This window comes from Chenopodium album, chromosome 11 (genome assembly GCF_948465745.1).
Source record: "Chenopodium album chromosome 11, dcCheAlbu1.1, whole genome shotgun sequence".
In the NCBI taxonomy this organism is placed as follows: Eukaryota; Viridiplantae; Streptophyta; class Magnoliopsida; order Caryophyllales; family Amaranthaceae; genus Chenopodium; species Chenopodium album.
The window spans coordinates 19,494,389-19,511,355 of NC_137844.1; the positions used below are offsets into that span (position 1 = coordinate 19,494,389).

The 16,967-nt window shown below is 34.4% G+C and overlaps 1 protein-coding gene across 3 annotated transcripts; it reads right to left on the reverse strand.

Moving 5' to 3' along the window:
- Positions 1 to 111: 111 nt before the first annotated feature.
- LOC145567477 (uncharacterized) lies at positions 112 to 16,665 on the reverse strand. 3 transcript variants are annotated; one of them, XM_081626768.1, is made up of 14 exons: positions 16,165 to 16,665; positions 13,443 to 13,517; positions 13,260 to 13,367; positions 12,231 to 12,263; positions 12,054 to 12,143; positions 11,101 to 11,226; positions 8,483 to 8,623; positions 7,608 to 8,018; positions 6,553 to 6,687; positions 5,897 to 6,106; positions 5,530 to 5,784; positions 2,633 to 2,770; positions 1,977 to 2,279; positions 112 to 652 (listed from the first exon to the last, which is right to left on the reverse strand). In XM_081626768.1, exons 1-14 carry the CDS (start codon positions 16,357 to 16,359, stop codon positions 434 to 436), a joined length of 2,439 nt encoding a protein of 812 aa, XP_081482894.1. In that variant the 5' UTR covers positions 16,360 to 16,665; the 3' UTR covers positions 112 to 433. The 3 variants fall into 3 exon arrangements, with proteins under 3 accessions (XP_081482894.1, XP_081482896.1, XP_081482895.1); XM_081626770.1 differs by lacking the exons at positions 13,443 to 13,517; positions 16,165 to 16,665 and having other exon boundaries at positions 12,054 to 12,138; positions 13,260 to 13,332; XM_081626769.1 differs by lacking the exons at positions 13,443 to 13,517; positions 16,165 to 16,665 and having other exon boundaries at positions 12,054 to 12,155; positions 13,260 to 13,330.
- Between the last annotated feature and the right edge of the window lie 302 nt (positions 16,666 to 16,967).

Below are 16,967 nucleotides of genomic sequence, written 5' to 3' on the forward strand. Positions count from 1 at the left end.
CCAAGCATAGCATTAGTTAGGGATGAGAAGTAAAACAACTAAAGTTATCTGATTCACTAGGGATGTTTATCATGATTTTGCTAAAATTGGTGCGGCAGTTGCACACAAATATTGGTGAAACAAGAGAAAATTAGATCACTATTTTACAAGTCTATTTTCGTGTAACAAGAGTCTATGATCATGAGTAACTTAACCAAAACCATACTCTCTTCACTCTAGTGAGACAATTTACACATAGTAGCTCTGTATAAGTCCTTTGACATACGAAGAGGGGAAGCTAACTCAAATAATTACATTAGAAACACTTCCTCCGTCCTATCATCTACAATAATTAATTAATTATTCCATTTCTTCAATCCCTCGATTAAGAGAGTTCATTCCCACAGATCGAAGCAGTATTGTTTTACAGATGCTAGTCATTTGGCAGAGCGAGCTAATAGGAAATCCTCCTACTGAGATTAGGAGACGAATTAAGTAGCTCCTGACCAAGGTCACCTATTTTGTTAAGTAGAAGCATTCTTTCCGTTTCAAGCTGGAGCATATATTGTTCCTGTGAGTCCTCTAAGCTTTGAAGTTCTTTTAAAGTACTTAAAATTTCTTCAGCATCCTTGTCCTCAACTGAAGACTCAAGCTTCATCAACATATCCTTCATCTATGTAAAGTCATGCAAAAGCGACAATCAGGTGGCTAAATTGTAATGATAAACACGTATCTGAACCACACTTTGAATAGCCTTAGTTTCTAGTAAAAAAGGCAATATATATTTGTATATAGCTAAAAATCTGCTGCACAATTTTTTCCATTTTCTTAATCAGCATAATAAGCCAATCAAGTATGGATCACCATGAAAGAACTTTCAGAACCATAAGAACATTAATTCACAAGCTATATATCGATTTCAGTAAAAAATACTTCAGGATGTTCCAAACAACCAACTATTACCTTAAGTCCTTAAAGTGCTAAAACAAAGAGTATTTTTTTATGAAACCAAGTGAGCAGATTAAAAAAGCTAATGCATCTTGTGATTTGTACATGCATTCAATTCTTTTGCAAGACCTTTCCATAAAGTGCATGCCAATCGACAAGAGGAACAGCAAGGCAAAATATGGGTCTCGTGTGACATTATATAAACGATGACATTTTACACCAAAAGATCAGAAACAGCCAACAATAGACAGAGATTACTAGAGCTGATGACTGTGCTTCTAATCCTTCATAATTTAAGGGTGAAGGATAGGGAGGTAACTTTAATGTTTCGTATGATTTTCTATATAATAAATGCAATCTTTCATTCATGATAAAAAATCGATGGACTAATGGTAAGGAACCTGCACAATGTGTAGTGTACCGGATCTCAATTTTAGCATAATTTTTGTTTCATTTTTTTAAATATATTTTTCTCCCTATTTACCACAATTCCACAAATGTTACAGGTTTTTTTACAGATGTTTTTTTTTTCAGCTTTTCTTTTTCTCATCTTCTGTATAAATTCATTTATTCATTTTTTTTTTTGGGGGGGGGAGAAATTAACAATGAAGACATCTTTTAATGTGTCTATGCATCTTTACTCTCATACGTCCTTTAATTTATTTTTCTTTTCTTTAAACCTCATTTTATTGAGAAGAAAACTTTTTCTCTAATTCTTTACTCCTAGTTATGCTAATAAATAGATTAGTTATTATTGTTAAGATTTACATACACCAATAATACCATAGAGGAACCAATGATGTCTAGTGGCAAAGGTTGAGGTCTCGTATGAGATAGGTCATAGATCGAATTCCCCTTTTCCCATTGTATTTGTGATTTTTCATGCTTTTGTTGGTCATATAGATCCCCCCACCACAAAAGAAAAAAAAAAATCAATATACCACTGAAAGGCCACAAGTGAATTTGGGTATTCTGTGTAGGCAATTAATCAGTGATGCACACAGCAAGCATGAGCCATAAGCATTAATTGACAGCAATAAAATTCTTACCTGATCAGATATTGCTTGAGCTCTTTTTGACAATGAATCAGAGTCTACACTGGTTATCTTCTGAAGATCTGGAACTTTTCTTGTTATTTGAACATGTATTTCGCCCTTTTTAACTCCTTGCAGAGGTATCCACTTCTCAGATACTTCATTAGGGGGAAGTCTTTGGTATTGTACTATGCAGTTGCCTATGCTTGATGAGGACAATATAGCATTGTGATCCTTCACTTGTAATTCTAACGTACTTCCATCATCAGGAAACTCAAATGTTTGGTTCCATGAAGGATTCACAGTCTTGTACACAACCTTCATAGTAAAAAGAAAGTAAGAAAACAATAAAAAAATCAAATACACTTCGTATCTGGGGGAATGAGAAAAGTGGTTATTTGCAAAACTAAGCACAAGGCATTCTAAACTTGACCAAAATGTAGTTCTAGTAGCTACGATTCCAGCACCACCAACTAATCAGGATCTCCCGGCCGTGGGAAATTTGGTGGCCAGAAAATGTCAAGTAGCCTTGGCCACTGTCAAGCAATGCCAATAAATCGTATCACTACCACCATGCTAAGTAGTTTCCTAAGAAATTACGGTGACTCATTGATACGTTGAAGTTAAGATTACTATTTCAGGTAATATAAAATCACATTTAAGCAGAGTACCTTTGTTCTCCTCGTCTCATTTCCATACTGGACCTTCACATATGGATCACTTGTTCCCCGGAGATCAGCAGCAACAAGATCCCTGGCCTCAATGAGAACAAGCTCAATCAATCCATTCTCAGGACCGCCATTGGATACCTAAGCCAAAAAACTCAGTAACTACAGATATGACAGTGTACACTGAGAAAACTAATCACTATGAACCAATAGAGTTCATAGTTATGTTAGTAGTTTAGACAACAAAATTGGTTAATAATCTTTCATGTCACTAAATTACCATTCAATTAGAATGAAGTTGGACAACACATTTCCACAGAAGAAACATCAACCATTCCTTGACATTTTCTGTCACAGAATGCATAATTTTGCACACAGCACCACAATTAAATGTCCAACCACCAAATGAAAGAATGTTCTATAAATTTTCAGGACAAGATTTAACGGCTGTCTCCTTGCACCAATTCCAAATTTACGCTGAAGAATACGATATTTCTCTTCACACAAATGCAAAAATTTCATTTATTTCATTAACAAAGCTTCAAATGTGGCTCCATACTTTGATGAGTGTCATTTATTGTTAGTATTTTAGGTTGTTTTTACCTTATTTTCATAGCTTTCTTTCCTAATAAATGTTTGCCTTTGTCCATTTGTTCCTTAGTTTCTCTATTTCTTGCTTGTTTCGTGTTTTGTTCCATTTTTGTAGATTTTCTTGTGTTTTCCCTTTTATTTGCTCTTCTTTCTTGGTTTGTAGGAGTAAGGTAAAGCTCGAGACCGGTCACGATGATTTTCTTTGACTCCATTCTCAGTAAATGCTTTTTTTTAAATAACTTTACCTTTCTTTACTCCACCTACAGCATACTATTTCTTATATAAATCTCGCTTACAACACTCATTTTTCTTTATGAAGGTAGAGAGAGAAAGAGAAAAAGTCAAAATACAATTATCATAACTTTTTTTTTTCGAGGAAACAATTATCATAATTTATCATAAGAAGAATGCATTTGACTTTCATTTGATTCTCATTTATTATATTTTAAATACTTAAATTGAATGTTCAATTCAGTTTATAATTTGATATTATAATACAATATTAGTTTGCTGTCAGCAATTCAGCATCCTCAGCACTCGAATTCCTCCATTGAAGTTTATTCCAGTTATCCAGTTGAAGTTATAATGTTGTAATTTTACTTTAATGCGGTGCAAGGTGGAAGCTTATGTATAGCTTATAAGGCAAGGGATGGCAAGCTCCAAGACTTGGTGTTTGCGCTCTCTTAAAATCATGGTGTTGAACCCACAGTAAACTTCATTTCAAAACTGCCATGCCCAGTGACGATCATGAGGAACGCACCATGCACATCACACACGCACCGAAGAAGTGTTCTGGTCTAGGCAGCGCGGGCGCGCAGGAAAGGACTGCCACACCACAGCAACCATTGCCTCGCCATGACAACCACCGCCACGCCACAGCAGGTCTAAATTGTGCAGGAAGTTAAAATTTAAGCAGGAAGTTTGCGCGAACTTTGTGCGTGCATGGGCGTGCAAGTTTTCTTCGCGGGCGCGCCACCTGAACTGAGGTCTCTGTTTCTGTACCCAATTTATCGCGGGCGCTCCCGATGGATCTATTTCGAGATATTTGCCTTATTTCATTTGTATTATAAATAGCTTTTCTCATTTCTTCATTATGCAATTTGAGAGTTTCTCTCTCAAGTTTTAGGCTTAGTTTTAGGAGTAGTTTTAGAAAGAGAAAGTGAGGGATTTCAACGGTGATTTGAGAGATTGAAGAAGGGAGACAATTGTATTAAAAATCTTCTCAATTATCAATGAGCATTTCTTGCTCTATCTCATATTATTGCTTTCTTTAATTTCATGTTTGTTTGATTTAGTTTTGATGATTGATTCTTGATTAGATTAGTTGTTGTTGATGTTTGGTTGATTCTTGATTTTATTACTTGCTTTGATTTGATGATGGATTGTAGTGAGTAGTTGTTTGCTAGGGTTTGGGTAAAGCTTGTATGATTGATTGATTGTGATTAATTTGAAATTATGTTGATTGATTGTTGAGATTTATTTGATTAATGAAAGTTTGCATGTGCTTAGTTTGATTAGGCCTTGACAACTATGCTAGATTGCATTGTAATTCCTAATGACATGACCACTCGATTCAAGGTTGCAGTTATCGATTGGTTTGATTTGTGAATCTCCTAGTTTGTCATTCATAGTGGAGACCTAGCTTGACGATTAGGCAATAGCTCTTCGATTCCAATTGATAGCTCTTGCCATTGGTCCTCACAACCATTGATTAGCTTAACCTTCTCAAGTTGTTGCAATTGTCATGATTACATGTTGATCCCATTCCCTAGTGTTTCATTTGTTTGCTTATTGTTTGTTTTGGTAGTTGTATAGTCTTTCCTCACCTTTGACTTTGACCTAGCTTAGACATTGATTGAAAGCACTTGAACATAATCATTCCTAGTGGTTCGACCTTTGACTAACCTCTATACTTGTATGTAGGTTTGTTAAGTGATTATAAATTTTATTTGGCTTTAGGGAGGATTAGTCAACGCCCTAGTTCACCCTACATCAATACTATCTTAAAGCTTTGCAAATTTTAAGAGAGGTATCATGCACAATAGTACAGATTATTTTGTCAGGTTGAATATTTAATTCTTCTTATGCAAGTGAATTTATCCTCTTGAAGATGGAAACTTAATCACCAACTAAAAGTACGGATAACAAAGTTCAGAGTATATATGAAAAGATACTAACAGTATATTTTTAGGGTACGTCATGCAAAGAATTATAGATTCAAAGATTCTTCAAGTAGTAGAAATACATTATTCAACAAAACTTTAGTCCTGACTTTTTTAACAATTTTATTGCCAATAGAAAAGACGTACCTTGCTCACAGCTTCAATTTGAAGCCTTACTTCCCCAGAATTCGCGTTTTCAAGGGGTACAGGTACATCCCTAACTGAACCCGCCTCCAATCCTTCCATGTTCACAGTTGCACTGCCAATGACCTCGTCTCCAAAAGTTTCTTCATATAAACATTTCAACTTGAGATATTCACCCCCTGTAATCTCATCAAATTCAAATGTCTGGTTCCAAACAGGATTTAATGTCTGTTTCACAGCCCTTGTTTTCTGGACAACCTGGTATAAGAAAGATGACGGCATAACAAGACGTGAACATTGGGAACTCTAAGTACCTTTCTAATGGTAATGAACCAAAATATCGTATGAGAAAGTAAGAGAAATAAGAGACCTTCCCGTACTGCAACCTAACATAAGGCTCTGATCGTACCAATTTATCCTTTCCAGGAATATCTGTAGCTTCTTTTACAGTAACATACAGTTTTCTTCCAGTCTTTGAATTTGATAATCCAGATAATGTTGATTGAGCATTAAGGTGTAACCCAACACTTTTAGAACCACCCGAAAACTGCCATTCTTTCAGAACAAGTCTGACCATCAACTGCAAATATCATCAATTACATAAGTTGCAACATCAACAATACCTCAATGCCTTTAACAAGGCTTCTGCAATGTACAACATAGGGGGGATTTGGACAAGCACAGCCCTGCTTCTATGATTACAAAGAGGTTGTTTCCTTTTAGACCTAGACCTTGAATCTAATATTCAACAATCATTTGCTGCATCACAATAAATAAAAAGCTCAAAAAGTTTGTTGATTATAAGCTAAATCCCAAAGTTTTGTGAAATTTCAGCTCCATCACAAATGAATAGAATCATACACAATGACTCGCATTCTGTATGTGGTTAAATTATAGTTAATTTGACAAGATTGGAAATTGATGATGATTCAATACTTTTATATCCACTGTAATATTATAAGCACCAATGACAAGCTAATTTATTAAAGTTGAATACTAGAATGCACAATCACACAATTCTCTTACCTCCCCTGACTCTACTGCCTCAAAAGGAACATTCATTTCAACTTCTTTTCCACAACACTCAGCACGCTTTACTATGACTCCTGAATCAGGTCCTATTGCCCAAAATATTGTGGAATCATCTTCACAATATCTAACCTGCAAGTCATTGAAATATTGTTTAGATCATCTGATATGGTAGTAATGCTTGTAGTATTGACGTTGCAAGACCCATGAGCAACAATTTAGATGAATCACTTAATACAATTCATCAATGGAATTTGTAATTAATAATTGAGAAATATGTAAGATAATGCCCTTAACGGTTTTGGTATTTACAGCTACATAGTATTTGACAAAACAAAAAATCCTTGTATACTAATACCACATTTAATTAAATCATCAAAATCCAAAAAATGACAACTTTGATGAATCTTCATTGGGATTAGCATAAGCCCACACCAGAGGAAAGTCTGGTCACATGTAAAACTTGTAGGGTTGCATCCTATAACATTATGGTAATGGGTAGAGTAGCTCTCTTGTCTTATATGTCAGGCAGGCTCTCTCTAATTCTTCAATGTGGAACAATTAGTCCCAACTCACATGTGGGTTATTTGTTAGCACTTATGCAAGGACAGTATGATGAAGCTATGTCAATATATCACCAACTCCACAAGTCCACACTATGAAGGAGCCATAAAGTATAAGGGTCAACAAGGATTACTTTTTAAGGGAGCAAATTGGTTTGAATGGATCAAATGTTGTGAAAAGAAAAAATCTAAGAACATTCTATAGTGGTTATCAAACCCCAAGTTACCTTGGTAGAGCACCCCTAATGTACAGAAATATCCAGCCGTAACTTTGAGCAAAGTTAATTGTTCACATGCAGTAACATCTTTGATGAATTATGAAGGGTCATTATTCAAAAATTTATATGTGACTTGTAGATTGATTCTAAGGCAATGAAGTGGTACTTTTAATTCCAATACGTTAGATAAAAAAAATAAAATAGAACAGCTATATTGGGTGAAGGCTCCATGTTGTTTTGTGGTAACGACTAAAAAAGCCTGCAACAGTACCTTAATCTCACAAGTCGCAAGGTGATCAAACTTCACACTACCAGGAGAACATTCATAAAGATGGAATTTAAGGACTCCTGCATTATCGTGTAAAACCATATTAAATGTGGAATCCCATTGTGGACTAGAGCCTGGCTTTGCATCTGTTCTCCTGGTAATTTCTTCAATTTCTACCTCCACAAATGTCTTCACATCCTTATTAAGACGCTCTTCTGAGCCATGATTTGAACCAACTTGTGTGCTTGTCGGGCTTCCTTTAACCACATTTCTAGAAAGTTGACTTGCACCAACAACTGTTACATAAAGTATGCCACCAACTGCTCTTTTCCCCAACTGTACAGCTGACAGAGTGAGACATCGACGACGAGGTTCAACCATAGTCTTCACTAAGGTGTCAGTCAAGAGTTTGACCTGCACGGAAAATATTATGAGCATGAAGGTACAATAATAACTGGAATTATAAGCTAGATATTTGTATTTGAAATAATAAGTCCAAAAGTATTCTATCATGGGAAATGACCTTAGTTCAACATTAGATTTAGTTCACAAAAGTTACAACACACTGCTACATGATACAGAAATATCCGTTAATGGTACAAATGTGACATTGGTATATACCATATGGTTTCCACTTCTGATGCAGTTATATACTTATATTGGATTTTCCATCTAAAACTTTAGATCACTCACAAATATATTTGTAACATGATAAAGGTATACAGTAAAAACAATTGCAAAGGAATTATATTTTTCCTTAAATTTTAGATTTTAAACAATGAAAAGCATAGCAAAGAAAAGCATGCATGACAATGGCAATTGGCAGCGTTCCTAGGTTTTTTTACTAATATGAATGAATTTAAATCAGCTAAACACACCAGCCATGAAGAAACAACGGGCAGCTCCATTCCAGGGAGTTGACTTCCACCACTTCCCAAGGCAATTCCAAGTCTCACCTCTGGCACAGATATAAAGGAAAGTAAAATTGCTCTTCCATCTAGCACTGGCATCAGTTGCACCTAGACAGCAAAAAAAATGTCAAAATTACCAAGCATTGACCAAAGCAATTACCTCAAAGTTAGAGTAACGTCAACTGGACAGGCATAAATAGATTAAGTTTCTAAGTTCAAACTCACATGATTCAAGCTAGTTTTACAGGGGAGGAAACAAGTTTTAAATCTTTCAATGTTTCAAATGTAGGAGTTTTAGTGGAAAGAAAGATTGACACACAGAGATAAATAGAATGGAAAACTAGACAGAGGAAGAAGAAGCACTTGATGTATTGTGTACCATTTGCATACGGCTAGTCTTCACTTAAAGGTTGAAAAATCATTCCAACCTAACAGCCTCTTCTAGTTTTGGTGATGACAAGCAATCCTTATTAATGAAGCTTTGTTAAGTTAACAGGACTTAGGTGAGTTCTTGATCTAAGAACATGTTCCAGAGTTATAACAGAGAAGGTCCTTCGATTGATGCATAAAGACATTAGCAGACTACTCAAGTGAAGCAACAATTGAAGTTCCAATGTGATTTCCTATAGGAGCCATAAAAGTTCCTATAAGACACAACACCAAGTTCCAGATTGGGAATGACGACTGAAGCTACTAAGTTGAAGCTTCTTGACTAGTAAATTAGTAATTATAAAGACTAAAGAGTATGAGTTTACTTTTAGGCTTATGTAAGTGTTTAGAAGTCGATTAGTTTGTTGGGACAAGAGGTATTTTTTGGGTTTTTTTAAGCTATGTTCATGAGGTTGTTGAGGTGTTCCCATGCTTTTTCAAAATTACAAGTTGAGCCCTCCAACTTAAGTTGTTTAATCTACTATATCCTTTGGCATTACCTCGACGTTAGTAATTGTAAAAAATAGGAAGCAATAAAAAACAGATGAGAAAAAAGAAGTACAACAACAGCTTGACATATCAAAGATTGCTTACGTTAGTAATTGTAAAAAATAGGAAGCAATAAAAAACAGATGAGAAAAAAGAAGTACAACAACAGCTTGACATATCAAAGATTGCTTTAAGAAGAAAGAAGAAAGAGTAGATGAGAAAATGTGAAAAAAAATGCTTAATGTTAATCCCCTTATACAACTCTAACCCAATTTAGGCATGAAATTTCTCTCCAAAGTGGGGTAGTTAACAATTAACACAACTACTAACATTGGGTTAACATCAAAGTTTACAATTGAATAAACACCTTAAGTTGGAGGACACATCTTGTATTTTTGAAAAAGAAAGAGCACACCTTAGAAACTCAACAACCACGGGGGTATTTACAATTGGAGCAAATTTTCTTTATAAATTTAAAATTTATTTAACTAGATGAACGTTTTTTAAATTATTATTGAATTATATTGGAATAATAAACAAATTACCTTATTCCTTATTACAAAATATTTTCGTTTTCTCCAAGAATTGATTTAAACCCTTCCTATGATCTCCCAAACATAATTACTTCTCGTTAGTGTTTGAATACATGTTCACTTATTCCCATTATCTCCAGTCAACTTGGTTAGTGCCTATTTTTGCTGGAACACTAATATCAGTTGTCAAGATAGTGATGAAAGTGATTATTCATAAGCACTCTATAAAAAGGATAACATTGTTTCAGTTTTTAGACCCCTGACTTGCTTGCAAACATATCCTAGCAAGAAATATTCTTTTAAGTCGCTGAATAAAGAAAGAGTAGTGATCCTTTGTTCCAACTGCTAACCACATAGAGCATTAATTATCAAGTTGTAATTTGGGGTGAAGAGTTTGAGTGAACCTTTCTTGTGAGACTTATAGTTAAGTCTTAAATAGAGAGTAGGCTTCAGAGTAGAAGCTAGAGAGAGTGAGCACTATGATTATAGGGAATCACAGTGGGGGTCTTAAATTCATAAAGGAACTTAAGCTTTGTCAACTTCCAATAGGTTGTAATTACTAATTGACAGTTACTAGCTACTCTAACAGCTAACCGCTACTGCAAGTTTTGCCAGACAGGGCCTTAGTGGAGTTGGAATATATGCAGCCTTAGGCCAGTGCAAATAGAGAGGCTAATTTTATTAGATACCTCAGTACAAAAATACAGAGACTGCTACCTCCCAAAAAATTATAAAGTGAATAGCGACACATTCAAATTCACTGGAAATAAGCATAAAGCATGAATTCGTGTAGCATATATTCAACTGGCAAGCTTTACCAGCTTATCATGAACACAATGTCAAGCAGCTATATAACATGTAAAGTTGACAGATGGTAAAGCCATCAAGCAAGCCAAATAAGGTTTTCATGCAGCCAGACATCCATGGACAACACACTTATAATTCACCAACACAGAGAACATCATGACCACACATGAAGAAAATTGAAGGAACCATTCTATCACTTAAGAAGAAAATTGAAGAAACCATTCTACATCTTCAAAGACAAGACCAAAATTTTTAAATATAATGTGAATATGAAATAACTTCATTTTAAAAAAATTAAGACCGGATACAAAGTATAGTCGAACATACATCACCCTTGATATGGAGGTAGTTTATGGCAATGCGTGCAGTTCCATATAATGGTTTGGCTAGTTTAGCAAGCAGCATAATATTCATGTCTTTGGTGTCCCAGTCAAAACTTGTATGCATAATCCTCTGCCACAAATGAAAATATAAACTGGTATTGATAGGGTGCCCATTGTAAGTAAATAAATAAATATATATAAAAGATCCCTCATATTGCAGCAATTACTATGATGGTGCAATTGTTATGATGGTAGGCAGGTAGCAATCCCTAACTTGCATAACTGGCATCTTCTGTGCTTACCTGAACAATTATGACTTTATATGTAGTTGACAAGTTCAAGAATTTAAAACTCAATGTTATAATTAAAGTAATTCTATTCTCTTAGGAAGTTACACTTAAAATACCCTCTAGGATTCCAATTGTTACCATATGAAAAAGCTAGAATCTCTTTAACATGCATATGGACAAAAGGAAAAAGTTTCAGCCAAGACATTCTAAAATCGTGAAATGCAATATTATGGATATTTGTTACGTCTTTAGTAAAGGTTTGCAAATCGCTATGCAATGTAACAGCAACAATGAAAATTGTGGCAAGAATTTGGAAACCACATGGTTTATTAATTTCTACAATGACACAATAAAACCTTAAGACATTTACAAAAATTTTCAGGTTATTTAATATTAATAGTTGTAACTGCTTGTAAGTTGTGAGCTCCCAAGGCATCTTACTCATAATAAGCATAATGAACTGATAAACTAATTTGGAAATTGCATGAGAATTTTACTAGTTTACACAGCGGAACTAGAAAAGTATCCTTAAGAGTCCCTTCACTTGTATATACCAAAGAAGAAAAGTCCACTAAAAAAACATGAACTGAATCTTAGGAGGAATAAAAAAAATGGATAGTCTATGGGTAGACAAAAGTAGAAAACCCCAGAAGAACCGAAACTGTACCTGATCTCTAACAGTTGACCAACGCATCCCCTGAAGACCTACTTTAGGAGGAGAAGAACCAAGTGAAAATTCTTCGAGTTCAAACCTTTCCTAGATGGAAGACTACCAGTAAATTAATCATACAACTATATTACACAATATAGAAAGTAATACAGAAAAAAATTTCTCCCAACTCACCACAAGCTTTGGTTTCTTATACTTCAAGCGTCTCTGCAGGCATAAAATAACAGTAAGATTACGAAATTTTACTGCAGTAAGAACAAGTTGAGTACACATTGCTTAATAAAAGTAACATTGAAATCAACTAACAGTATCCAAAGCTTTACAAACATCCTAAAGTCACACTTGAAGGCTAAGTCCTACAAAGGCACTCAGTAAATTGTGCCTCCATGCAGCTGCTGCCAAACATTTAGGTTCTTAAGATGATTAATTTTTGCTATTATACCAAAACCTTTAGTATACACCCGGGTGCACATAGAGGTACATACACCCAAGGGTAGTTTTTCGCTTTTTGATAATTTTTTGCTCATTTTAAGATTTAAAAATGAGCAAAAACATTATATGAGCAGATAGCGTTGGGTGCACCTTGCACCGGGGTGTATATAAAATATAAAGCCACAAAAGAGACTCCCCCCGCCCCCCTTCAAGTGGGAAAGAGGGGTTAAGCCTTACCTCAAAGACACATTTGAACATAGTTTTGGTGTCTAGCACCATAAATGTGTTAAGACATATGACAGAACAAATAGTCGTGCAAGTTAAATAATAATGATATATATCGCCAAATTCAGAAGGCAAACCTAACTCAACTTTTATGATGAGTTTCAACATAAAAAGAATGCTGGAAAAGAGTCAATTTCCTATGCCGATCTCCAAATCGTTACATTGAGTAAAAGAAAATCAGTGTTCCCAAGCTAAGGAAAAGGATTTGAACTACTACAATATTGCTTTAAGTAATTAAGCCTTCTTTTGTGAGGTCATGTCTTGAGGAATTATATGATAACTTTAAAACTAAAAATAATCCTCCAAGTGTGCTACAATCTAGACTACATTATGGCATGGCATAATTTATCCTTTTATTCCAACAACAACAAAAATAGCAAATAAAAAGAGAGAGGGGGGGGGGGGGGGGGGGGGGGGGGGGGGGGGGGGATAGTAGAAAATTTAAAGCTATAAACCAAGACAGATTGAAAGAACAAAGAGATTAACCTCAACTATGTAAGAAAACCTTGATGAAATCCTAAGGTGAATGTAGCTAGGCCAAACTTCTAACAACAACCTGTTCAGCCACTCACAGTGCTCCAGTGCAGTCGTTGGCTGAGTAGTTTCTTACATGTCAGACTCATATTCTGTAAGAAAAGCGTAAAGCTGAAAATTGATATATAAAAGTACCGATGTATCTAGCATTGCTCGGTTCCATTTCCTGTTCAAGTCTTCGGCAAGAATTTTGCGCTGATAGCTTCCATACTAATATCAGAGTGATGCCTCGTGTTAGACTCGGAAATTTATTCATATTGATGTATTTTGTACTTTTATAGCTTTATTATGTGATCCCACATAATATAAGCAAAGTATTTGCATTCATGTCTATGTGTAAATTTACAAGGGTACCATACACATATAAAAACAAAAAAACACATCCATACGTTATTGCAAACATGCAAGTGTGTGAAGAATAGTTAGCATCGCTTCATCAATGACCAGAATTGTAAACCAAACTCACATGTTCTCATTTCAAAAAGAATCCAGAAACTTTGACTTTATAGGAGTTATTGCTCAGGTGACAAGCTGATGTAAAATACACATCTTCTAAGTACAGGTGCTGATGCATGCAACCAGTCTAAGGGTTCAATCCCTCAGGAGTTGAACATTCACTAATGCTGACAAGAACTTGTTCAAATGCAGATAGACAGAAACAAACAACTGTCTTTTTATTTTATTGCACCAAAAGTCAATTGTAGAACAATTAAATAATTGCATCCCTAAAAAATACAGTCAAAGTCTACCTTGCAATGACACAGAATTCTATTTTCAAATTTTCAAAAAACACCAGAGCAATCAATACCTCAATTCTTAGCAATCATAGCCTATCTCCCTATGTGGTCACACTGCCCACTTTCAAGTAAACATTTTATTTCATAAATAAAAATAAATAAAAATAAAGTTTAACATTGACAAAAACTCTAAAGCAGATGAAGCACCATTTCAGTCTTTGGATTCTTCATTCCTACCTCCAGGTCAACATATTATGATCGCTTTCCACTCATTTCTTGTTTATTCAGACTCAAGTTTATACGCTACAGTTATCTGTATCACGGAGTTGTTTACTACATCAGTAAGGAGTTTCTGTTTTCTTACAGCTTCTTTTATATGTTTCACTTTCTTACGTTATGGAAATTGTCATTTTCCTTTCACAAATTTCATGGTGCGCCTGGGTTCACAGTGCTCATGGAGTCATGGTGCACTGGAACAAAACAGACAGCCTTTTGTTGATTCAAACTACATTTTCTTTGGGTTTGAAGCAAATTTTCTTTAATTCTTTCATTATGATCTATGTTTTTTAGGAATGTGGATTACACATGTTCCTTGGATTTGAATTTCATATTATTGGGTATTGAACTATATCGTCTTTAACTTAATATTCATTGGGTGTGAACTATATGTTCTTATTCTCTTGCTCTTTGAGTTTGACAGTTTGAATTGTGTGTTCTTTTATCCATGTTGTTTGTATTTTTCCCTTAATATTAAGGGTGATGAGGCTCACTCATTTAAAGTTTATTAGACTAGCATTTTAGCCAAACCCTATATCATTTGGGACTAAGGTAATGTTGTTGTTGTGGACTATCATATTAAAACTGTGAACAGTTTGAATAATGCAATCGGGTGCATAAACTAATCATCGTTTCCTGTTTCCATTTCATATCGAACTGGTATTACTGTTTCAGTTTCCATGTAACATAGATACTAGCTATAAACAAATCAGGTGACAAAATTAGATGACAAGTTTGTTTTACTTTTACAAGATACTAATCTGATTAGAATCTCCAATAATTAGCCCCAAATAATTCACAAAATACATTATGACCAGGACTCTTAACTTGATCACTTTATAATTTGAAAAATTCTAATTGGAAAACAACGCTAAGGACTGCTTATAGGTTCAATGCTTCACACCACTTAAAGAAACAGGTACTTTGTTGTCAATTTCTGCAGGATGCCTAAATGTTAGGCAAATAGTCCCACTCTATTTATCCTCAAAAGCATAGATGATACAATATGTAATTACCGAATCCTGAAAGTTGAAAATATTTTATATGAAGTATTACTTCTCTATTTTTGAATACTTGCAACAATTTGACTTTTGCATTATTCATATGTTAACTTTGACCATTTTCTTTTTTACTAATTTAAACGAGTAATATCAAATGTTATTGTCCAAAATATTGTACAAACCATTTTTTTTAAAATAATTATTACTACTACCACGACATAATTGCATATACCTATGGACAAACTTATGCATTGGCAAGTGGACAAGTTAAATTATGGCCACAATTTAGAAGCGGAGGGAGTATACATATGCCTATCATTCTATCAAACAAGTGATGGTCGAGCCTTATTCACCCAACTTTTTCCACACCCTTTGGACTCTCACTTCGTACTGGTCTTCTAGTACACATAGTTATACTAGTTAATCTAGAGAGAGCATATATACTCAACAACTGAAGGGATAATGAAGCTAATTTCTTATGGGGGAAAAATAATAATATGAATAAAATTAAATAAACAATTTATGCCCATTTCACCACTTCAACAAATTCATCACTCACACAAAGATTGAACAAAGTAAAGTAGGTGGATCTTGAAAGAATATTACTAATAAAAATTGAAAGCATATAACTAAAAAGTTATAATATACAATGAATCATATGACCCCAGCAAAAAAAATTAAGTAAATATATCCAAAACAAAAGCATTTCTCATCTACTTATTTGGAGAGGATCTACCCAAAACAAAGTATTATATTCTGTCTTTTCCCTATAAATTATTACAAAAGTAGAGAGTTTAAATTAAGCCAAAGTTTAATAAAAAAAAAATATAATGGAAAAATTACCTGCAAAGTAGCCCAAACAGCAATAGCAAGAGGAACCCAAGTAGAAATAGAGAAAACCCATTTCTCAAATGCCCAAATAACAGAAATTAAAGGCACAAAAACCAAGTAAACTGGTTTATCAATGGCGATTTTCTTCAAAAAATCCATGACTACCTCAATATTAAAGCTGAAACTCAACTTCTTAATTCTACTCATTTTATATCAAATTTTTTAAATAATTTCAATATTATATTACAAATCTTTTTGAAGTAAGCAAAATGGAACAGTTATTTTATAGAAAGAAGTGATTTTGAGATGAAGAATTTGTACCAAAAAAAAGGGGATTTTAAGCATTTCGACAAGAAATTGATAGTGGGGGTATCATTTTTTTTTTCCTTTATTTGAAGTTGTCTTTTCAAATTGATAATAATAAATTTTTGGGGGTCATAAATTTGAGGGAAAAGGAAGAGACAGCGAGGTAAGCCAATAGGCTGACCAATTTATACATTGTAATAATAATAATACTAGCAAGTTTCTGGTAATAACAGAATTTTATTGAAGTTGACTTTCTGAGATTTTCTTCCTTGGCGGCAGTGTACAAGGGAATAGACATGTACTAGAAGAAAAGGAGGACAAAAATGAAATAATGGAGCCGAGCCAGCGAATTACCATAAGTATTTTGGCGTGAAAGAAGAGAATACTGATAGTTTGTAATTTACTCCTATCAATTAGACCTGGTAAATGAGTCATTCGGGTCGAGTATGGGTCAAGTTATTCGGGTCGGGTTTGGATCGGGTTGGATCATTTCGGGTTTCGATTCAAGT